At 42.5% G+C, this 24,606-nt stretch overlaps 1 protein-coding gene across 1 annotated transcript in view; it reads left to right on the top strand.

Moving 5' to 3' along the window:
* PRSS56 (serine protease 56) overlaps positions 1-24,606 on the top strand; it is a 109,970-nt gene that overhangs the window by 52,717 nt on the left and 32,647 nt on the right. Inside the window, exons 3-10 of the mRNA XM_056565525.1 lie at positions 6,171-6,371; positions 14,443-14,496; positions 15,162-15,351; positions 15,875-15,983; positions 19,919-20,078; positions 20,601-20,743; positions 20,830-20,989; positions 22,727-22,915. Coding sequence (XP_056421500.1) covers positions 6,171-6,371; positions 14,443-14,496; positions 15,162-15,351; positions 15,875-15,983; positions 19,919-20,078; positions 20,601-20,743; positions 20,830-20,989; positions 22,727-22,915 — 1,206 coding nt within the window. The remainder of the gene's footprint in view (positions 1-6,170; positions 6,372-14,442; positions 14,497-15,161; positions 15,352-15,874; positions 15,984-19,918; positions 20,079-20,600; positions 20,744-20,829; positions 20,990-22,726; positions 22,916-24,606) is intronic.

Raw genomic sequence — 24,606 nt, 5'->3', positions numbered from 1 at the left:
CAGTAGTAAGGAGATTACATAAGGAGGAGGTTTGTTACAGTGTGTCACCCCATTAGTATGCTAATTACATGTGAAGGGGGCTTGTTACAGTGTGTCACCCCAGTAGTATGCTAATTACATGTGAAGGGGGTTTGTTACAGTGTGTCACCCCAGTAGTAAGGAGATTCCATGAGGAGGGGGTTTGTTACAGTGTGTCACCCCCAGTAGTAAGGAGATTACATAAGGAGGAGGTTTGTTACAGTGTGTCACCCCAGTAGTAAGGAGATTACATGAGGAGGAGGTTTGTTACAGTGTGTCACACCATTAGTATGCTAATTGCATGTGAAGGGGGCTTGTTTCAGTGTGTCACCCCAGTAGTAAGGTGGGAGTGAAGGGCAAAGTGAAGGGGTGGCAAAATTAGCTTTTGCCTAGGGTTGCAAAAATGTGGGGGGGGGGGGGGGCAAAAAGGATTGCTTGCCCAGTGTGCAATCAAAATTAAAGATGGTATTGGTAGTGTAAGTATCAGTGGCAGATCCCGGAGGGGGGGGGGGGGGCGCAACGGGGCCACAATTGCCCCCCCCCCCCAGATTAATTTCCCCCATCACTATTAAGATCTTTTCGGGACACAAGGTTGCTCCCATTAACTCTCTCGGCCCTGCATTAACTTTAAAAACGCAGGGGCTGCCGGGAGATAGCGCACGCCGGGACGTCACTGACTTCCCGTGCGTGCGCCCATGGGAACGGAGGCGCGGATCATTGAGTAGGAGGACGCCCGCTGGCCAGCATGGTAAGTTACCAGCGGCACGTCATCTTCAGTGCTCCAACCACTGCTCATCTGGAGGAGCAGTGGTCAGAGCACTGAAGCAGGGCAATACAAATACATACAGCCTCCAGCCATACACTGTATATGGTTGTAGGCTGTATGTCTGTGGGGGAACATACTGCCAGCCGAATGTGGGGGAACATACTGCTAGCCTAATGTGGGGAAACATACTGCCAGCCTAATGTGGGGGAACTATACTGCCAACCTAATGTGGGGAACATACTGCCAACCTAATGTGGGGGGACTAAACTGCCAACCTAATATGGGGGAACATACTGCCAGCCTAATGTGGGGGAACTATACTGCCAACCTAATGTGGGGGAACATACTGCCAGCCTAATGTGGGGGAACTATTCTGCCAACCTAATGTGGGGGGACTAAATTGCCAACCTAATGTGGGGGAATATACTGTCAACCTAATGTGGGGGAACATACTGCCAACCTAATGAAAGGGAACTATACTGCCAACCTAAGGTGGGGGAACTATACTGCCAACCTAATGTGGGGGGACTATACTGCCAACTTAATGTGGGGGAATATACTGCCAAACTAATGTGGGGGGAACTATACTGGCAACATAATGTGGGGGAACTATACTGCCAACATAATGTGGGGGAACTATACTGCCAAACTAATGTGGGGAAACTATACTGCCAAACTAATGTGGGGCAACTATACTGTCAAACTAATGTGGGGGAACTATACTGCCAAACTAATGTGGGGGGGGGGGGGACTATACTGCCAAACTAATGTGGAGGAACTATACTGCCAAACGAATGTGGGGGGGGGGACTATACTGCCAACCTAATGTGGGGGGGGAACTGTGCTGCCAACTTAATATGGGGGGTGGGGGGGGACTATGCTGCGTACTTAGAGGGGTAGTCCACTGCCCCAGCATTTGGAACATTTTCAGCAGGCCAGGGTGAGTGAGGCAGGGGAAGGGGGTGGCAACAGCTGGAGGCACAAAATGGGTTGGGTCACTGGCGGATCCACAGATGTTTCTGGCACGGAAATTCCACAGAATGCATGGCTGTCTATGAGACGGTGCATTCCTGTGCAGTCCTAGTGCCGGCATATTATGTTGGTGTCCTGCAGTTTGCACAATATCTGCACGGAAATTCTCCATGTGGACATTCCGTCATGCGAACATAGCCTTGTAGTATATGTGGGCGCTATTACTGATAGGCACCATTAAGAAGATCACTGTTTATCTGTGTGCAGTGACTATTATTGTATAAAGAACAAGGTTACAATATAAGGTTAGGGCCAGGGCTCAAGTCCTGCAGGAACATGTGGGAAGTGAGTTCCTGCACTTTTTTCACAGCAGGAACAGCATTCCTATTAGCAGGAGTGCTGAAGGACCAGCCCTTATGTGGAAGAGTTCCCGCACTTTTTTTTTTCCAGGACTTGACCCCTGGTTAGGGCTACATGGCAAAAATGGGTCGCACAGTCAAAGATCGCCATGTTGTTCTCCTTGAATGGTGCTGAATCTCAACTAATGTAAGTAAATGTGGTCACACGTAGACCACACATGGCCCTCGGGCTGCTGCTACCACCTCAAGGCTCTGTCATTGTGCTGCTCTATGGTCTCCTCATGCTAATGCTACCACGTCCAGGCTCTGTCATTGTGCCACCATGTGACATGTGACTCCTTGTTAGATTTGGTCCTTTGTACCCACATACCGGGGCCCGGGACACTAAAACTTGGGAGTGTTAGCTAAAATTTCAATTTTAAAATCTTACATTTCAATTTCAAAATCTAAAATTTCTATGGTCTCCTCATGCTTCTGCCAACTCCAGGCTGTGCCATTCAGCCACTATATGGTATCCTCTTGCTTCAGCCAACTCCAGGCTGTGCCATTCATATGCATGTTGGAACAAAGCAAAGTGTTCTACACCCCTATTGAAGCTCTCTGTAGGCCAGAAATAGCCCTTTTTAATATAGATTCGCCGCAAATAAATTATACCAGAAACAAATTTTTTCGAAAAATTCGTTGAATCGGCCGAATCGAATTTTTCAAAAGTTCACTCATCTCTATCCGTGATTATGCAATCTGTGTTGTTCAAAGAGGCTTAGGGTTCTTGCAATACAGTGATCCCCTGATCTACAATGGCCCCAGCATACGATCATTTCAACGTACGATGGCCTCTCAGAGGCCGTCGTATGTTGAAGGCAGCATTAACAAAGCTTTTATATGTCGGGGCCATCGCTTAAACGGCTATCCGGCAGCGCAGACTGCTTCAGCTGCCTTTGGATAGCCGTTTAATGTGCCCCGTGTGCTCCGGTGACGTTCCAGACCGATCTCTTCATGCTCCACTGCATGGCCGTCGCTCTAATTCGTCGTCATTTGGAACGAGTTTCCATCATATGTTGAGGGATCACTGTAGTTACTATGTAACTGTGAGAATTGTTCATATGTACATTCTCACAGTTACATAGTAACTATTGCAAGAGCCCTAAGCCTCTTTGTACAACACAGATTGCATAATCATGGACTTCATATATTGGACTACATATAGCATGTGCATATCATTTGCAAACATTTTTATCACAAAGGCTGCATAATACTTTAAGATTGCATAATACAGACCTCCATATAAGTTTTATACAAGTTTTATATCATATTATATATGTTTATATTAGATTTTAGTATTTTATCATATCTACTGACACTGCTGCAAGGGCCCTGCAGGCAGTTGCCATATACATTGTTTACCAATAAATATGTTATTGTTTTTACCTATACTGTATCCCACAATTTTGTATATCCAACTGTGAACACACTATATAACCACCAGTGGCGTCTCCAGCATTCATATTTAGAGGGGGCACATGGGGGGGGCCAGTGACAAAAGTGAGGGGGCAATTTTAAAACGTGTGTGTATGTGTATATGTATATATATATATATATATATATATATATATATATATTTTTTTTTTTTTTTATATTTATATCATAAATAAATACACACACTGTGCAGAACATGTTTAATAAAAAAAAATGTAAAAAAAAATTTAATTTAAAATCTTCATACATTCATGTTGCACAATGATTATTTTTTTTCTGTTTTTGCCGTAGATTTTTGGGTAAAATGACTGATGTCACTACAAAGTAGAATTGGTGGCGCAAAAAATAAGCCATCATATGGATTTTTAGGTGCAAAATTGAAAGGGTTATGATTTTTAAAAGGTGAGGAAAAAACAAAAGTGCAAAAACAGAAAAACGCTATGTCCTTAAGGCGTTAAAACTTTTGGACATTACCATCAACTTTGATAGCGGCATTTAAAGTGTTAATGTCAAACATCAGCCTGATTGGTGATGTCTGGCATTAGCTGAGGGTTCTAGCTAATGATTTATACAACACAGTGGGAGCAGGCACCGTGCGTATACATACGCCTTTTATTCTTAGGTCTCATTTACACGGATGGATCCCCAGCATATTTTACGCTGCGGATCCCCCGACAATGGACCCTACAGTGCTGCCTCCATCTGTGCCTGCTCATAACGGCAATCCTCCACTACAAGCAGACACGCTTAGATGTGTATACTCGCACACATCGCGGCTGCTCTCGGCATAGCTCAAAGAGCAGAAGGAGAGGCCATGATGTGTGCGAGTATACACGTCAAAGCATGTCTGCTCGTAGTGGCGGATTGCTGTTTTGAGCAGGCACAGATGGAGGCAGCACTGTAGGGTCCATTGTCAGTGGATTTGAAGCGTAAAATACACTGTGGATCCATCCCTGAATGAGCCCTTAGGGTACATTCACACATACAGGATCTGCTGTATATTTTCTGCGGCTGATTTTGCTACCTATTGAAGCTAATGGGTTGCAAAATCAGCTGCACAAAATATGCAGCAAAAATATGCAGCTGATCCTGTACATGTGAATGTACCCTTAAGGGGTTAATGATAAACTAGCAGTGTGTTCACATGTTGTCCTTCTAGAGGGGTCACTTTCCCTCCTCCAGTGTCCACAGGTCTCCAACAAGCCACATTACCAGAAAAATTTATGGAAAAATCGCTGCAAAAATTGCGCGGTTTTACCGCGATTAACGAAAAAACGCGGTGAAACCGCTCAATTTTGCCGCAATTTTTCCCAAAAATTGTTCTGTTAATGTGACCTGTGGACACTGAAGGAGGGAAAGTGACCCCTCTGGACTGCTACTATACACATGACTAAGCCCCAGGATATACTGCTGATCAGGGGGGAGAGAGGGAGGACACGGGACATCACTCACCTCACATGAAGCTGCTCTGTGTTCCGGAGGCCTGTTAGCTCTTGGCCCCCGTCCTCTCGAGTGCTGGGGGCGGAGCCATTATCAGGTACCTTCATCCCTGCTCTGCCTGTGTCTGCTAATGATACACAGACCAGGAGCAGCGCAGGGATATCCTCAGCAGCTGCAGCGGGCTCTTTACCAAGCAGGTCAGTCCACCCCTAGCCCCGATACTAGTATCGGGACATCCCTATTTATTTTAAATTGGGGAGGCACAAGGGGGGGCACGGCCTGATCTAGGGGGGGCCATGGCCCCCTCTGGCCCCCCCTAGCCACTGATAACCACTATATATGCTCCCATATATGAGCTTATAAGAGACCAGATTTGAGGAAAGTGTTCCCCTTTTTCTATATTTTGCTACCCATTCACTTCAATGGGTAGGAGAATACGCAGCAGTAAATACTCACCAAAATATGGCACGTGTGACCCTACCCGAAGGCTACATTTACACAGGCGGTTTACCCATGATTTTCTGGCAGTGTGTATAAGCCACAGAGGGCAACTGCTGGGAACCCCAGCAATCTGCTGTATGGCACCCTGGCTCTCCTTACGCATGGAGTGGGGATTCGGCACACACCCTTCATTCATTTCTTTTGGGAGAGCTGGAGATGCATGAGCGCTGTACTAATGTATCTCCTGCTCTCCCATAAAGATGAAAAGAGGGTGCATGCTGACCCCCATGTCAGACCCACCGCGATCAGACACTTATAAAAAAATAAAAATAAATGTATCTTAACTTTGAATTATGGCAAATCATTCTTTTTTTATATATCTATTGTATTTCTTGGTTTGTCACCAAATCGGCACCGTGTGTCAGCCTTATTGACATGGTGAGCATTAATGCATTCTGTATTTACCTTTACTAAATTTCTGCAGTCATGGTGGATATTTCAGAAATCAGAGGGTGCCGATCCCAGAACATTTCATTCAATACTGTAAAACCTTTAGGCCCAGGCTATGGCTGAGTTTAGTTTTTTATAAAATCATATATACTCTTCAAGATAACTTTAAAAAGCTTGCTTTTTTTTTACATCGCCATGTGTTGCCACATACATAAAATGAGACTGACACTTTTTTCATTGTCTTTCAGAAAAAAGGGGAAAGGCAGAATCTGAACCAACTTGTGAGGCTATACTAACAGCAAAAAAGGAAACTGATCCTGCAGAAAGAAGCTGGACCCTGAGTGGAATCTGTGGCTTTTACCGTCGGCTGTGTACAGAAGAGAATCATACATCAGAAAACTGCATTAAAATCATGGCTGGACAATGTCATCTCATGCTACAAGAGTGCAGTAAGAATTCCTCCATATATATATATATATATATATATATATATATAATATATATAAAATGTATTTACATTTTTGTAAATATTTTATTATATCTTTTCATGTGACAACACTGAAGAAATTACACTACAATATAAAATGAGTGCACAACCTGTATAATAGTCTTTAATGTTGTGTCCCCTCAAAATAACTCAACACGCAGCCATAATGTCTAAACCTTGGCAACAAAAGTGAGTACACCCCTAAGTGGAACTGTCCAAATTTGGCCCAAATAGCCATTTTCCTTCCCTGTTGTCATGTGACTCGATAGTGTTACAAGGTCTCAGGTGTAAATGGAAAGCAGGTATCTTAATTTAGTGTTATCACTCTCCCACTCACTAATACTGGTCACTAAAAGTTCAGCATGGCACCTAATGGCAAAGAACTTTCTGAGGATCTGAAAGAAAGAATTGTTTTTTAAGTGAGGTATATAAGCAAGCAATTCCAGGGGATCCTGTTGCCGCAGCTTCTGCATGTGCTTGAGTTAGCGGAAGTGGAGGGACATCTTCCTTGCTCTATGTATGAGGCTATTGTGGTACTTATTCCGAAGCACGGTAAAGATCCGATGCAAGCAGGGTCCTATAAACCTATTTCTCTCTTATGCACGCATGTTAAACCGCTGGCTCAGGTACTCAAGAACTGATTGGCAAAGCTTGTCCTATCCCTGATCCTTGGGGATCAAAACAGGTTTTATACCTGGGAAATCTACAACACCCGTTTTTTTTTTTATCAGAAATTTTTATTGAACTTTTCACATTATAGAAACAAACAACAAAACAAAACAAAACCCTAAACCCCTTCCCCCCTCCCCCACCCATACAAAATACCCACCCACCACACCCAAGTCCCGTGTCCTACCCACACATAAGAATAAGATAAAATTTCAATTAGAAAAATTGTGCAATAACGCAATAGGGTGCATAGACGTAGTACAGTCAGAGCGTAAAAAGTTTAATTAAATAATCCACAACAAAAGAGAAGGGTCACAATCCCAAAGAGTCTATAGAAATCTCACCCATAGGAGATTACACAAAATCACAGGTAGAGCCCCAGTCAGAAGCAGAGAAAGAGTCTCACACTCCCAAAGCAAGGCAGCATACCGGACAAACACAGGACGAAGATACACAGACAACAAAGGGGACACAGGAAAAACAACGGGAAACAGAGGCAGGCAAATTATCTCCCACCCCCCAATAATACTTCCATAGGGGTTCTCCGCAAATACAGGGAAGGTAAATCTGGAGTATCAATCCATGGTCCCCAAATAAACTAAATTTTATGCATGGCTTTCCGTTTAATATAAACACCCTTCTCTAACCTAATGATATGGTTTAATTTTGTGAAGAGCTCGGATATAGTAGGCGGAGAGGCCCTCAGCCAGTGTTGCGCAATTAGCTTACGAGCCTGATATAAGATTCTAACGGTACCAATATACAAACCCCATCCTCATCCAAACCATCTAAGTGACCCAAGATACACGACAAGGCAGACAAATGGAATGGACAACCAAAAACTCTCCGTAGCAACTGTCCCACATCAGCCCAAAACTGCATTAGAGAAGTACAGTCCCACATCATATGAAGTAAATGGGCATCAGGCAGAGAGCATCTGGGACAGCAGGAATCCAAGCGCACCCCAATTCTATGTAAGAATACGGAAGTGCAATACACCCCATGTATCAAGAAAATTTGGGACACCCGGTGAGCCTCTGACACGGCGAGGCGCGGGGTCATAGTCAGGATCTGTGCCTATTGTTCATCTGACTGGGGACCCACATCCACCTCCCATTTTTCCTTAACATGGAGGGGGTAAGCCTCATGGTAGGAAAATAACAGTTCTTTATACAACACTGATATCACTCCTTTAGTAGAGACCCGAGTGAACAAGTCATTCACTACCAGCGAGGAACCGACAGTCAAGTCACCCGCTCGTGACTGCACATCCAGTGCATGTCGTAGCTGCAGGTATCGGAAGAAAAAAGAATGTGGTAAATCAAAGTCCCCCTGCAGCTGAGCAAATGACTTCAGCGTCGGCCCATCATACAACTGGGAGAGATACAAAATCCCATAGGAGAGCCACAAAGCAACATCGGCAGATAATCCAATTCAGGAAGATGTGGGTTATACCACAACGGAGAGTATGTCACAAAAACAGGATAATTCAGGAGAGACTTAAATTTCAACCACACTTTACGGAGAAGGAGAAAAGTGAGAGGGAGGTCAGGGGGGCGTGTCTGCGCCTCCATTTCTAGTAGATAGAGAAGAGTGACGCCTCCAATTCGCTGTGAGACTAGGGCTCCCGTGCGACCAATGGTGTCTAGCTGGGCCCATCCCTTCAGCTGCTGAACCTGTGAGGCCAAAAAATATAACCATGGGTTAGGAATGGACATGCCGCCTGCCTCCTTGCCACGCTGCATCGTTTCAAGACGGATTCTAGCTGACTTACCATTCCAAATAAGTTCTCTAAATAGAGACTGGATCCTATGAAAAAACTGCATAGGAATCCAAACAGGAGTGTTATGAAAGATATACAAAAATTGGGGCATAAGAATCATTTTAACTAGGTTAGACCTGCCTATCATGGAAAGGGGAAGCTTGCGCCACATGTGCACCTTTCGGGAACTACGCTCCAGCAAGGGCACTAAGTTGAGAGCGAGGTTTTGAGAGTGGAAGGGGCTCTGCAGGGTAGAACAGTTGTGTACGAATAATGTATTTTAGGCCTATGGGGATCTCCAGACTGAATTCAGGAATGGGGAGATGTGTTTTATGTAAATTGTATTTTTTTTTTTAAACTAAAAAAGAATATAAAATGAAAAGACCTGATTAAATAAAAAGAAATAAAGAATTGTTACTCTACATAAAGATGGCCTATGCTATAAGAAGATTGCCAAGACCCTTAAATGGTGGGCAAGACCATACTGTGACAGACAGGTTTAGAACAGCCCTCACCATGGTCATCCCAAGAAGTTAAATGCACATGCTCATCGTCATATCTAGAGGTTGTCTTTAGGAAATAGCTGCATAAGTGCTGCCAGCATTGCTGCTGGTGTCCGCCATTACCCTATAGATGCAGTGATGCAGGTCACAGCATCTATAGGGAAAATGGAGATGTTGGTGGTTTTGGATGGGCTCATCTGGCCCCAGAAGTGCAATCGCAGGTGTCCTATGAGCGCAAAAGGGCCGCCATAGGTCTCTTACCAGCCTTCAGTGTGCCGGATGGCTGATCCTTCCGTGCAGCCTGCAGAGCGAAGAACATCGACATGGACAGAGGTGTCAGCAGAGAGCACTGTGGTCAGACAGAAAGGAAATTCAAGAAGACAATAACTTACTGCAGAACATATAGCAGTTGATAGGTACTGGAAGGATTAAAGGGGTACTGCGGTGGAAAACCTTTTTTTTTTTTTTTTATTTAAACAACTGGTGCCAGAAAGTTAAACAGATTTGTAAATTGCATCTATTAAAAAATCTTAATCCTTCCAGTACTTATTAGCTGCTGAATACTACAGAGGAAATTATTTTCTTTTTGGAACACAGTGTTCTCTGCTGCCATCAGAAGCACAGTGCTCTCTGCGGACATCTCTGTCCATTTTAGGAACTGTCCAGAGCAGCATATGTTTGCTATGGGGATTTTCTCCTACTCTGGACAGTTCTTAAAATGGACAGATATGTCAGCAGAGAGCACTGTGCTCGTGATTCAGCAGAGAGCTCTGTGTTCCAAAAAGAAAATACTTTCCTCTGTAGTATTCTGCAGCTAATAAGTACTAGAAGGATTAAGATTTTTTAATTGAAGTAATTTACAAATCTTTTTAACTTTATGACACCAGTTGATTTAAAATATTCTTTTCAAATGGAGTACCCCTTTAAAGGCCCAGGCTTCATGTGGTCTCAATTGGGAGAGGGGAGATAAGCTGCTACTCATGGGTTAGGTCGACAATTTTTTTTATTTGTTTTGGGGGCCTGTAGAATTAGTTTCGTACCTATTTTATTTGCTTTATTATCTATTTACAGTATCTTAAAGGGGTACTCCACTGGAAAAAAAATATATCAACTGATAACAGAAAGCTAAACAGATTTGTAAATTACTTCTATTAAAAAATCTTAATCCTTCCAGTACTTATAAGCTTCTGTATGCTCCACAGGAAGTTTTTTTATTTTTTTATTTCCTTTCTGTCTGACCACAGAGCTCTCTGCTGACACCTCTGTCCATTTTAGGAACTGTCCAGAGTAGGAGCAAATTCCCATAGCAAACCTATCCCGCTCTGGACAGTTCCTAAAATGGACAGAGGTGTCAGTAGAGAGCACTGTGGGTCAGACAGAAAGGAAATTGAAAAAGAAAATAACTTCCTGTGGAGCATACAGAAGCTTATAGGTACTGGAAGGATTAAGATTTTTTAATAGAAGTAATTTACAAATCTGTTTAACTTTCTATCATCAGTTGATTTAAAAAAAAAAAAAACATGTTTTCCAGTGGAGTACCCCTTTAACCCCTACAGGACCCATGACGTAACGTTACGTCCCGACACCCTGGGTCTTAAGGACCAAGGACGTACAGTTACGTCATGGGCAGTTCTGGTCCCCGCCATGCTCCAGGCGGGGATCGGACCGGTATGCCTGCTGAAATCATTCAGCAGGCATCCCGTGCAAATGCCCAGGGGGGTCATCAGACCCCCCCATGTCGGTGATTGCGGCAAATCGCAAGTGAATTCACACTTGCGATTTGCGCGATTTGGGTCATTATGGGTCTATAGTGACCCGGTGACCCAGAATATAAGGGGGATCGTGGTTGTCTAAGACACCCAGGATCCCCCTGAAGCGATAGGAGTGAGGTGGAAGGTGTGCCACCCCTCCTATCCCTGCTATTGGTGGTCTAGACACGACCACCAATAGCAGATCGGGGGCAGGGGGGGTTAACTTTCGTTTTCCCCGTCCTGCCCACCCACAATAGGCGGGGCAGGATGGGGAAACGGCGGGGACCGGTGCCGAAGATCCACTTACCGATCTGGGCGGGCGACGGGGGCTGCGGGCGACAGAGATCGGCGGGCGGCGATGACATGCGGCTGGATCCGACGGAAGCCGGTGAGTTGCCTAGCAACATCTGTAGGGTACAGTTTGAGACCATTATACAGTGGTCTCTAACTGTAGCCCTCCAGATATTGCAAAACTACAACTCCCAGCATGCCCAGACAGCTGTTTAGGCATGCTGGAATATGTAGTTTTGCAACAGCTGGAGGGCTGCAGTTTGAGACCACTATATAGTGGTCCCTAAACTGTAGCCCTCCAGATGTTGCAAAACTACAACTCATAGCATGCCCAGACAACTGTTTGCTGTCTGGGCATGCTGGGAATTGTAGTTTTGCAACAGCTGGAGGACCACAGTTTGGAGATCACTTTGCAGTGTTCTCTAAAACTGTAGCCCTCCAGATGTTGCAAAACTACAAATCCCAGCATGTCCAAACAGCAATCAGCTGTCTCGGCATGCTGGGAGTTGTAGTTGCATACCTCCAGGTATTGCATAACTACATCTCCCAGCGTGCCCTTCGGCGATCAGTACATGCTGGGAGTTGTAGTTTTGCAACAGCTGGAGGCAGATTGGTTGGAAAATACTGAGTTAGGTAACAGAACCTAACTGAAGGTTTTCCAACCAGTGTGTCTCCAGCGGTTGCAAAAGTACAACTCCCAGCATGCACGGTCTGTCAGTACATGCTGGGAGTTGTAGTTTTGAAACAGCTGGAGGTTTTCCCCTCAATGTGTACGTACAAGGTACATTCTCACAGGCAGGTTTACAGTAAGTCTCCTGCTTCAAGTTTGGGCTGCAGCAAATTTGCCGCAGCTCAAACTCCTAGCGGGAAACTCACCGTAACACGCCAGTGTGAATGTACCCTAAAAACACTACACTACACTAACACATAATAAAGCGTAAAACACAACATATACACCCCCGTACACTGTCCCCCCCAATAAAAATGAAAACCGTATTGTATGGCATTGTTTCCAAAACGGAGCCTCCAGCTGTTGCAAAACAACAACTCCCAGCATTTCCAGACAGCCACTGACTGTCCAGGCATGCTGGGGATATAGCAACAGCTGGAGGCACCCTGTTTGGGAATCACTGGTGTAGAATACCCCTATGTCCACCCTATGCGATCCCTAATTTAGTCCTCAAATGCGCATGGAGCTCTCTCACTTCGGAGCCCTGTCGTATTTCAAGGAAACAGTTTAGGGCCACATATGGGGTATCTCCGTACTCGGGGGAAATTGTACTACAAATTTTGGGGGGCTTTTTCTCCTTTTACCCCTTATGAAAAGGAAAAGTTGGGGCTACATCAGCTTGTTAATGTAAAAAAATTAAAAAATTACACTAACATGCTGGTGTTGCCCTATACTTTTTATTTTCACAAGCGTTAAAAGGAAAAAAAGACCCCCAAAATTTGTAACGCAATTTCTCCTGAGTACAGAAATACCCCATATGTAGGCGTAAAATACTCTGCGGGCGCACAACAAGGCTCAGGAGTGAGAGCGCACAATGTACATTTGAGGCCTAAATTGGGGATTTGCACAGGGGTGGCCGATTTTACAGCGGTTCTGACATAAACGCAAAAAAATAAATACCAACATGTGATCCCAATTTGGTGTCCTGGCACCATAGGGGCTTCCGAAATGCAACATGCCCCCCGAGCAAAATTTGCTCTCAAAAAGCCAAATATGACTCCTTCTCTTCTGAGCATTGTAGCTCGCCCGTAGTGCACTTCAGGTCAACTTATGGGGTACCTCCATACTCAGAAGAGATGGGGTTACAAATTTTGGGGGGTATTTTCTGCTATAAACTCTTGCAAAAATGTGAAATTTGGGGGGAAGCACACATTTTAGTAAATTTTTTTTTTTTTTTACATATGCAAAAGTCATGAAACACCTGTGGGGTATTAAGGCTCACTTAATTCCTTGTTACGTTGCTCAAGGGGTCTAGTTTCCAAAATGGTATAGCATGTGTTTTTTTTTTTTTGCTGTTCTGGCACCATAAGGGCTTCCTAAATGCAACATGCCCCCCAAGCCCTCTGAGCCCTCTACTGCGCCCGCTGAACACTTTACATAGACATATGAGGTATGTGCTTACTCGAGAGAAAATAACTATACATTTTCTCCTTTTACCCTCCTTTAAAATTCAAAAATTGGGTCTACAAGAACATGCCAGTGTAAAAAATGAAGATTGTGAATTTTCTCCTTCACTTTGCTTCTATTCCTGTGAAACACCTAAGGGTTAAAACGCTGACTGAATGTCATTTTGAATACTTTGGGGGGTGCAGTTTTTAAAATGGGGTCATTTGTGGGGAATTTCTAAGATGAAGACCCTTCGAATCCACTTAAAACCTGAACTGGTCACTGAAAAATAGTGAGTTTGAAAATTTTGTGAAAAATTGGAAAATTGCTGCTGAACTTTGAAGCCCTCTGGTGTCTTCCAAAAGTAAAAACTTTCAAATTTTCAAATTTGTCATCAAATTTTGGGATCTTTCACCAAGAAAGGGTGCAAGTTACCACAAAATTTTTACCACTATGTTAAAGTAGAATATGTCACGAAAAAACAATCTTGGAATCAGAATGATAACTAAAATCATTCCAGCGTTATTAATGTTTAAAGTGACAGTGGTCAGATGTGCAAAAAAAACGCTCTGCTCCTAAGGTGTAAAATGGCCTGGTCCTTAAGGGGTTAAATGGTTTGGGGTGTTAGTGTGCAGAAAGTTAGTTCTAACTAAGTAGCCATTACTGAACATCTTATTTAAAGGGGTTATCCAGGAATAGAAAAACAGAACCACTCCCTGTTTGTCTCCAATTTGGGTGGTTCTGCAGCTCAGTTCCATTGAAGTGAATGGAACCAAGTTGTTATACCACATATAATCCAGAGATAGACATGGAGCTGTTTTTGAAAGAAATTTCTATTCCTGGATAACCCCTTTAACAACATATGGTTTTCATGTACGTTTATGTATGCTCACATACTGCTCTTATTTAATAGTTTTTTTTGTTGTTTTTTTTTCTTGCAGAATTAGAAAGTGATATGGATTATCTAAATATGTCACCTGATGAGGAAAGTCCATGTGAGTCCATTAACCATTTACTATTCAATCAAAGTTAAACATTCCGCATAAAAAAATCAAATCAGCTGTAATTCCGACGTTACCAGATTGCAAAACTTCCTTGGTTTGCTGCAACATCTGTGGGCAAATGTTCTGCAGGATGCAATACGGAACCTGTATGCCTCCCTATCTGTATCTCAGCTAATAGAGCATTATTTCAGTTGTACAATTTTCCCCCGTTAAATCCTTTTGCTTTATTACTGTAATCACTTACATTAATCATCATTACAATCACATATGTAAAGTTTCAATTGATTCTAACAGACCCTTATAGGATAGTAGACCAGTAGACAGACTATCCAGGGAAGAACTGATCATTCTCATTTATCCCTAAGTAAACATGATAGTAAATGTCACCGTTTTACAGTCTATAGTATATTATAGTATCTATAGTATAGTAGCATCTAGTAGCCTAAAGTATGTAGTATGAAAAATGTTGGGCCAGTAACTATGTGCAGAATATCATTTTACTAGATTTAGTAACACTGGGAGAATGTTGACATGAGCTTTTGCATCATTGTACGCAGTAAGAAACCCCAACATTTCTATCATGGTAATTGAGAACTGCTTGTATACAGAATATCTAAAAAATACATGTGCATATTTGTTTGTTACCATTTAATCAGTGACTTGCGGACAAGCCATATCATCCACCATCAACAGCACTGTACCCAATGGTCGCATTGTTGGAGGAAGTATTACTTCACCTGGGTCCTGGCCATGGCTGGTTAATATTCGCCTTAATGGAGAGCTTATGTGTGGAGGAGTCCTGCTGGGAGGTGTTTGGGTTCTCACTGCTGCACATTGCTTTAATGGGTATGAGATCATTTTTCTTTTATATTGTCACAAGAAGAGATGAGCGAAGTTACAGTGATTCAATTCGTCACAAACCTTGCGGCTCGGCAGTGTTTGACTTTAGCCTGTATAAATTAGTTCAGCTTTCAGATGCTCCGGTGGGCTGGAAAATGTGGATACAGTCCTAGGAGAGAGTCTCCAGCCCACCTTAGCACCTGAACGCTGAACTAATTTATGCAGGCTAAAGTCAGCAACTGCCGAGCAGAGAAGTTGGTGACGAATCGAATTACTGTAACTTCGCTCATCTCTACCACAAGTTGTATTTTAAGAGCCTGTAAGATTATAATGTAATGTAGTGCATTGTATTGAAAAATTACTTTATATATTTTTCTCATGCTGAACACTTACTTGTATATTGATGAACAAATCTTGTTTCTATAACATGTCAGTCTAGTGAGACATAGTAGGATCTACATGGCCAACATGGGAGGGGGGCTGAAAATCAATAGTGGACAAGATTATTAACTATATACTTTTTGGGCAGAAATGTTAATGAGCTGCTTTGGACGGTTGTGACTGGGCAATATAATCTGAACAAAGAAGAAAATGGAACAAAAGTCTATCAAGTGAATAGGATTATAACCCATCCAAAGGTACCGGAACCAAATGACAAATGTCAAAGATGTGTGTTAAAGGAAAGATGTATAACCATTTCTTATTTAGAGCAGGTGCCCTGAACCTTGGTTTCATGGGCAATTTTTTTGCATGATATTCCTTTACTTGTTAAGGACCAAGGGCGTACTGGTATGCCCTTGCTCCCTGGTATTTAAGGACCAAGGGTGTACCTGTATGCCCTTGGTATTTCCAGTCACCGCCGCACACAGGGTTACAGGTGATCGGGACAGGATGACTGCTGATATCTATCAAGAGCCATCCCGGCATATCGCCTAGGCCAGTGAATTCTGACCAGAGAATCATGGCTTTTTCCGGGCTGATCGTGTCTCTGGTGACCCGATCGCCCAGAAAATCAGGGTGATCGGTGCTGTCACCTCCTCCTATCCCTGCGATTGGCTGGTCAGGACTGACTGGGGAATCGCAGGGCAGGGGTGGCTTAAAGTTGTGATCCCCCCGCTCTGCCCACCCATGGATGTCCGGGCAGAGTGGTGGTGGTGGGGAGATGGCGGCGGTGGCGGCTTCGAGGACTTGTGAGGAGAAGGGGAGGACCGGCGGCGGCAACTGGCAGGCAGAGTGGCGGCGGAGACAGCGGCAGCAGTGAAGATCGCTGGTAAGTGATCTTCACTGTTGCCTTCTAGGAGTTGAAAAACTACAACTTCCAGCATGCTCAGACAGGCTTTGGCTGTCTGGGCATGCTGGGAGTTGTAGTTTTGCAACATCTGGAGGGTCACAGTTTGAAATCCACTATGCAGTGGTCTCCAAACTGTGCCCTTCTAGATGTTGCAAAACTACAACTCTTAGCATGCCCAGACAGTCTAGGCATGCTGGGAGTTGTAGTTCTGTAACATCTGGTCCTTCACATGTTTCAGAACTACAACTACCAGTGTGCCTGGACAGTCTCTGCATGCTGGGAGTTGTAGTTTTGCAACATCTGGAAGGGCACAGTTTGAAGAGCACTGCCCAGTGATCTTCAAACTGTGGCCCACTAGTTGTTGCAAAACTGCAACTCCCAGCATGCCCAGACAGGCGTTGTAGTTCTGCAACATCTGGCCCTTCAGATGTTGTCGAACTACACCTCCCAGCATGCCTGAGCAGTCTGGGCATGCTTGGAGTTGAAGTTTTGCAACATCTGGAGGGCGACAGTTTGGAGACCCTAACTCAGAGACTTTCTCTTAACTTTCCTAACTCAGTGTTTCCCAACTTGTGTGCCTCCAGCTGTTGCAAAACTACAACTCCCAGCATGCACTGACAGACCATGCATGCTGGGAGTTGTAGTTTTGCAACAGCTGGAGTTACACTGGTGCGGAAACACTGCCTGTTTAAGTTGGTGCGGAAACACTGTCTGTTACCTAACTCAGTGTTTCCCAACCAGTGTGCCTCCAGCTGTTGCATGACTACAACTTCCAGCATGCACGGTCTGTCAGTGCATGCTGGGAGTTACAGTTTTGCAACAGCTGGAAGTTTGCCCCTGGAGGTTTGTACAGGGTACAGTCACATGGGGGGGGGGGTTTACAGTGAGTTTCCCACTTCAAGTCTGAGCTGAGGCAAATTTTCCACTGCAGCTCAAACTCAGCGGGAAACTTGCTGTAAACTCCTGCTTGTATGAATGTACCCTAAAAACACTACACTATGACAAAATAAACATTACATATACACCCCCTTACACAGTTACCCCCCCCCCCTCCATAAAAATTAAAATTGTCTTGTACGCCATTGTTTCCAAAAATGGAGCCTCCAGCTGTAGCAAAATAACAACTCCCAGTATTGCTGGACAGCCATTGACTGTCCAGGCATAATGGGAGTTTTGCAACAGCTGGAGGCACCCTGTTTCGGTAACACTGCCGTAGGGTATTTTGGGTGGAGGAGGCAAGTGTAACGCTTGCATCCGGGTCCGTCCCTATGCAAATTCCTAATTTAGGCCTCAAACGTGCATGGCACCCTGTCGTATTTCAAGTCAACAGTTCAGGGCCACATATGGGGTATTTCCGTACTTGGGAGAAATTGCACTACAAATTTTCGGGGGCTTTTTCTCCGTTTACCCCATGGACGTGAAAATGAAAAAATTGTTTTTTTTACTAAAATGCTGATGTTACCCCAAAGTTTTAATTTTCACAAGAGGTAATAGGTAAAATTTGTAACACAATTTCTTCGGAGTAAGGAAATACCCCATATGTGGATGTAAAGTACTCTGCGGGCGCACTACAGTGCTCAGAAGAGAAGGAGCACCATTGGGTTTTTGAAAAGAGAATTTGGCTGGAATTGAATGTCATGTGCGTTTACAAAGCCCCCGTGCTGCCAGAACAATGGACCCCCCCTCCACATGTGACCCCATTTTAGAAACGACACCCCCTCCCGTAATGTAATAAGGGGTGCAGTTAGCATTTACACCCCACAGGTGTCTGACAGATTTTTGAAACAATGGACCGTGAAAAGGAAAAATGCAATTTTTAATTTGCGCAGCCCACTGTTCCAAAGATCTGTCAAACACCAGTGGGGTGTAAATGCTAACTGCACCCCTTATTACATTACGGGAGGGGGTGTCGTTTCCAAAATGGGGTTACATGTGGGAAAGTCCACTCTTCTGGCACCATGGGGGCTTTGTAAATGCACATGGCCCCCGATGTCCATTCCAGCTAAATTCTCTCTCCAAAAGCCCAATGGCGCTCATTCTCTTCTGAGCCCTGTAGTATGCCCGCAGAGCACTTTATAACCACATATGGGGTATTTACATACTCAAAAGAAATGGTGTTACAAATTTTGGGGGTCTTTTTCTCCTATTACCCCTTGGAGAAAGGAAAAATGTGGGGTAACACCAGCATTTTAGTGAAAAAAATAACATTTTTCATTTTCACATCCAACTTTAGTGAAAATTTGTCAAACACCTGTGGGGTGTTAAGGCTCACTGTACCCCTTGTTACATTCCTTGAGGGGTGTAGTTTCCCAAATAGTGTGCCATGTGTTTTTTTTTTTGTTGTTCTGGCACCATGGGGGCTTCCTAAAAGCGACATGCGGTATTCCGTTACTCGAGAGAAATGGGGGTACAAATTTTGGGGGACATTTTCATTTATTACTCCTTGTGAAAACGAAAAATTTGGGGTAACACCAGCATTTTTGTGAAAAAAAAATCTAATTTTTTTTTTCACGTCCCACTTAGTGTGCCATGTGTTTTTTTTTTTTTTTTGCTGTTCTGGCACCATGGAGGCTTCCTAAAATCGATATGCCCCCCCAAAAACCATTTCAGCAAAATTTGCTCTCCAAAATCCCATTGTCGCTCCTTCCATTCTGATCCCTGTAGTGCGCTCACAGAGCACTTTACATCCACATATGAGGTATTTCCTTACCCGAGCAAAATTAGGTTACAAACTTTGGGGGGGCTTTTTCTCCTTTTACCCCTTGTAGATAAACACTATGACCCCTGAAAACAATGCGTAGATCCTACGCCAAAACATATTATAAACATGAAAAAAGAAGCGTATACAGATCCATAATGAAAAAATAGCAAAATTTTATTAACATGTAAATCCAAGATCCAAATACGTACATTGAAAACCAAGTAAAATGCATATATAAATTGCAAACACAGCTGCAAATACACAGCCACAGAGACACAGAAAATAAGGGGTGGTCAGGTGGGACTCAAATGCTACCGTAGGTGTGACTAAAATAATATAGGGAGACACCTACAAAAAGGGCACCCACCTGATCACCCCTTATTTTCTGTGCCTCTGTGGCCGCAGATTTGCAACACTTACATGGAGATTATATGATCTTTCCTAAGACTACAATGCAAATAACAGTGGGAGATACATGTACCTTATCTAGGTATACTCCTGGTGACCAGGTAGCTGAACTGTCCAATGGTTATTTATTAATGGTAAATAGTTCTGATCTTATCCCTTATATTTTCCTATAGTTTAATCAGAAAACATTTAATAATGACCTTGCACTCGTGGAACTAACATCTACGGTAGCAGCTTCTCCAAGAGCAATTCCAGTGTGTCTCCCTACGGTACCTGTGGACCCAGCTCCTGGAACTAACTGCTACATTGCTGGATGGGGCTCTCTTTATGAAGGTTGGTCTACTAATTTATCCTTCATGTACTGAGTTGATTTTGTGTAAATCTGTGGTGACCTGATGACCTGTGGTCACAGACTTCACCAATGTGAGATCCTCTTAGATGTATCTATGATGTATCAAAAGGCCATTTTGAATGGATTTTGCCCATAGTAATGTAACTTGTGGAATGTCATCACTAGAAATTGAATGCTACCATAACTTGTCATATGAAATTCTTATAACAATAATAAAAGTTTCAAGCAATACTGCAGAATCTTGCTTTATACGTTATATACTGTACTCTGTCTAAACATGCAATATAAAGCCTTTACCAAACAATAATGTTAAACATGGAAATGTCTGTATGTTCATTGTGCCATATGCTCACTAGGCTTTGCCGCCCTTGGCACTTGTCTAATTTGTCTATATTATAAAAACTGCTTTCTTTCTCAGCCGTGCACAGTATGTTGATATCATATTTACTATTCTATAAGACTTGTCATTTAATGTACTTTTCTTCTGTTGAATTATGAAAAAGATGGCCCCTTGTCAGATGTTATAATGGAAGCTCGTGTCCCGGTTTTGAATCAAGAATCCTGCAGGAGTGCCTTAGGGAAGGACATGTTGACCAACACCATGCTCTGTGCTGGCTACCTCAATGGGGGCATAGACTCTTGCCAGGTATCTTCTTTTCAAAAAAAGTAAAATAGTACAATACATAGGTGAAATAGCTTTATAAATGTGTCCCTGTCCTTCTCCTCAAACAGGGAGACTCCGGAGGACCGCTGACTTGCCCAGATCCTTCCACTAAGCAATATGCAATATATGGCATTACCTCATGGGGTGACGGCTGCGGGGAGAGAGAAAAGCCTGGAGTTTACACTAGAGTAACCTCTTTCATTGACTGGATCAACAACCAGATGAAAAGTAAGGATATGTAAAATACATGAAAAGTTCTAATGTAATGATTCTGAATATTAGCAAGTGCTGTTTCCATATAATAAAATAATAATAGTAATTATTATTATTATTATTTAGTGCAAACAGATTTTACAGCACTTTACAATTTTAATGGTATAAATAAAGTATCAGACATGTTACAATATTACAAACTAAATATTCAAATAGTAGAAGGGAGGGCCCTGCTTGCGAGAGCTTACAGTCTATGAGGAATGGGGTTGAGACCAAAAGCAGAAAGTGCTTTATTGATACAATGGACTACCCATGTTTTATAAATAGGGGATGTTACAAATAGGGAATGTATATTTTGAATGTATAAAGTGCAGAGAGCATAGAGGAAGACTGCTGAATATAGCACTTTTGATGTCTCCAAGACCCAGAGATCTCAAAAGGGGGCAAAGTGATAGAAGGTGGGAAACATTGGGAAATGTATTAGGCCTGTTTAAAGAGAGATGTCTTTAGCTCGCGTTTAAAACTGTGCATGTTGGGTATAACTCAGAGGGTTTGAGATATCACATTTTAGAGAACTGTAGTTTCTGTAAGTTTATTTGTGTTAATGGCATGTAGGTTTCTGTAAGTGTATGAAGTTGGAGTGTCCGGAAGAGGATAAGAGTGTTTGATGGTTGTGGTCAGAGAGCTTGTAAGGAGAGTTAGTGAAGTTAGAGACAGAGCAAAATCTAGAGAAGACCAAGTCCAGTGTTGTCCCATCCTTGTGTGTGGGAGAGTCACTAAACTGTGAATGGCCAAAGGCAGAAGTAAGAGATAAAAGTCAAGAGGCAGATGAGGAGATTGGGGAGTCAATGGGGATATAAATCACCCATGATGACTGTAGGGGTTTCTGAAGATAGAAAACTAGGGAGACAGGTAGCAAAATGATCAAGAAACATTTGAGGTGAGGCATGGGTTGATAAATGACTGATATTTTAAGAGAAAATGGGTGAAAGAGTCTGAGGGTGTGCACCTCAAATGAGGCAAATGAGAGTGAGGATAATGGAGGAATGACATGGAAAGTGCATTATTGGGGAGAGAAGTACACCCTCCACCATGCCTCTTGTCAGATCTTGGTGTATGTTGCTGTGACAAAAATAAATGTTAACCTGCATGTTACATTGGTTACTTATGTCCGTACAGGTGCAGTTTGCATATCTTAAGATATATAATAGCCGCCATACAATGTGAGGGTTTGGAAATTTGGCTCGGTAAAGATAGGCAAATGGCAGTAAACAGCGGTCTGAGATAGTGACACCGTTTAAATGCAGGGCTTCTCTTGCTGTTTAGTCTCCAAAACAAAATACAGCTGTATTTACATTGGCATAAAAACAAAAAACCCTGCTTCTCCAACACTAACTAAACACTTTTAACTAACCCTCGCAATACAAGTTGCTTACTACCTGCCACTCGACTAAACAAACTTTAAAGTGTTATTGTCATTAATAAACAACATTGTTGTTAAACACACACCAATCTCACTTCTGAGGCCCACTGAAATGATAAGATATAAGCCAGGGCATTGCACTCGACTACCTGGTCATAGAAGTTTATGTCTGATCAACATATCGACAGCAACATGAACAATATGTTTAATATCTGTAATATACATATTGGCGTACCTGTCCAAACCTAAAATGGAAACAGGAAAAAATAAATCTATGTATGCAATATACATAATATATTTGTGAAAAAACATTATTTTTCATTTAACAGAATCAACTCCAGGTCGAGAGCCTTCATGTTTCGAGTTGAGAGAAATGACAGATACTCAGCAAAATAAACCAAAGTCAGAACTAAGCCCCCTGTGTTCCTTCTACAAACAGTCCTGTCCAGCTCCCCTCAGTCCTGGGGCTTGTTCTCGTTTGGCAGAGGAGAAGTGTAAGCAAAAACAGAGACGATGTGGTGAGTCCTTATGAAAATTGGATCCCCTTATCTTATGTTGAGCTAAGTATCTTGTTAATAAATGCTCTATCACTATAAAGTGATCTTTACCCACTTATCTCTACAAAGATCAATGAAAAGTTTTCATTGTCCTTTAAACTACTAAAAAGTTTTAAAGCAAAAAGTCACTTGGGTATCTGTTAAAGAAAGGGACTACCTTCATTGAATTTCCTATTATGTATAATCTGGGGAGAAATCTGACAGAAAGTATTTAGCTTCCCTCTAGCTCCACCACAGGAGAAATCAAGAATTACATTATTCTCATTGAAATAACGGACTGACAAAGTAATACATGGATGTGATAAAGCTAAATCCTCCGGAGAAAAAGAAATACTCTTTGTAACTACTCACTGTTGTGGATAATAGATCAAGTTTATGAACAGAAGGCCTTTCTGTGAATTCCTTAACAGGATATTTGAAAACAGATTTTCCAAACCTTTAGATTTTCCAAGTCCTTTAACATATTCTTCAGTTATAGGGCTGTAACGTTTAAAGGGATACTCCACTGGAAAACATTTTCTTTTAAATCAACTGGTGCCAGAAAGTTAAACAGATTTGTAAATTACTTCTATTAAAAAAATCCCAATCCTTCCAGTACTTTTCAGCTGCTGTATAATACACAGGAAGTTCTTTTCTTTTTGAATTTCCTTTCTGCCTGACCACAAGTGCTCTCTGCTGACACCTCTGTCCATGTCAGGAACTGTCCAGAGCAGGAGCAAATCCCCATAGCAAACCTCTTTTTCTCTGGACAGTTCCTGACGTGGATAGAGGTGTCAGTAGAGAGCTCTGTGGTCAGGGAGAAAGGAAATTCAAAAAGAAAAGAACTTCCTGTGTATTATACAGCAGCTGATATGTACTGGAAGTATTGGGATTTTTTTTTTTTTATAGAAGTCATTTGCAAATCTGTTAAACTTTCTGGGACCAGTTGATTTAAAAGAAAATGTTTTCCAGTGTAGTACCCCTTTAAAGGGGTACTCCCATGGAAAACTTTTTTTTTTTTTTTAAATCAACTGGTGCCAGAAAATTAAACGGATTTGTAAATCACTTCTATTAACAAATCTTAATCCTTCCAGTACTTTTTAGGGGCAGTATACTAAAGAGAAATCCAAAAAAGGAATTCATTTCCTCTGATGTCATGACCACAGTTCTCTCTGCTGACCTCTGCTGTCCATTTTAGGAACTGTCCAGAACAGGAGAATATCCCCATAGCAAACATATGCTGCTCTGGACAGTTCCTAAAATGGTCATGACATCACAGGAAATGCATTTCTTTTTTGGATTTCTCTTTAGTATACAGCCCCTAAAAAGTACTGGAAGGATTAAGATTTTTTAATAGAAGTGATTTACAAATCTGTTTAACTTTCTGGCACCAGTTGATTTAAAAAAAAAGTTTTCCATGGGAGTACCCCTTTAAGACCTGCATCAGGATGAGACCATGTTCATGCAGTGTATTTTGTGCACACAGTAGATAAAAATACTGATATATTTTTGGCATCTGTAAAAATAAAAAATAAATAATATAAAGTTAAATGTCACTTATTTTTACAGATATAAAAAAAATACATCCATAACTTTATAAACTTGTGCACAAAATACAATGTGTGAACATAACCTAAGAGATACAGTATATGTGAACATAGCCCAAGAGATAT

Source organism: Hyla sarda, chromosome 3, assembly GCF_029499605.1.
Source record: "Hyla sarda isolate aHylSar1 chromosome 3, aHylSar1.hap1, whole genome shotgun sequence".
Classification (NCBI taxonomy): Eukaryota; Metazoa; Chordata; class Amphibia; order Anura; family Hylidae; genus Hyla; species Hyla sarda.
This window is presented reverse-complemented; position numbering and strand designations above follow the sequence as displayed.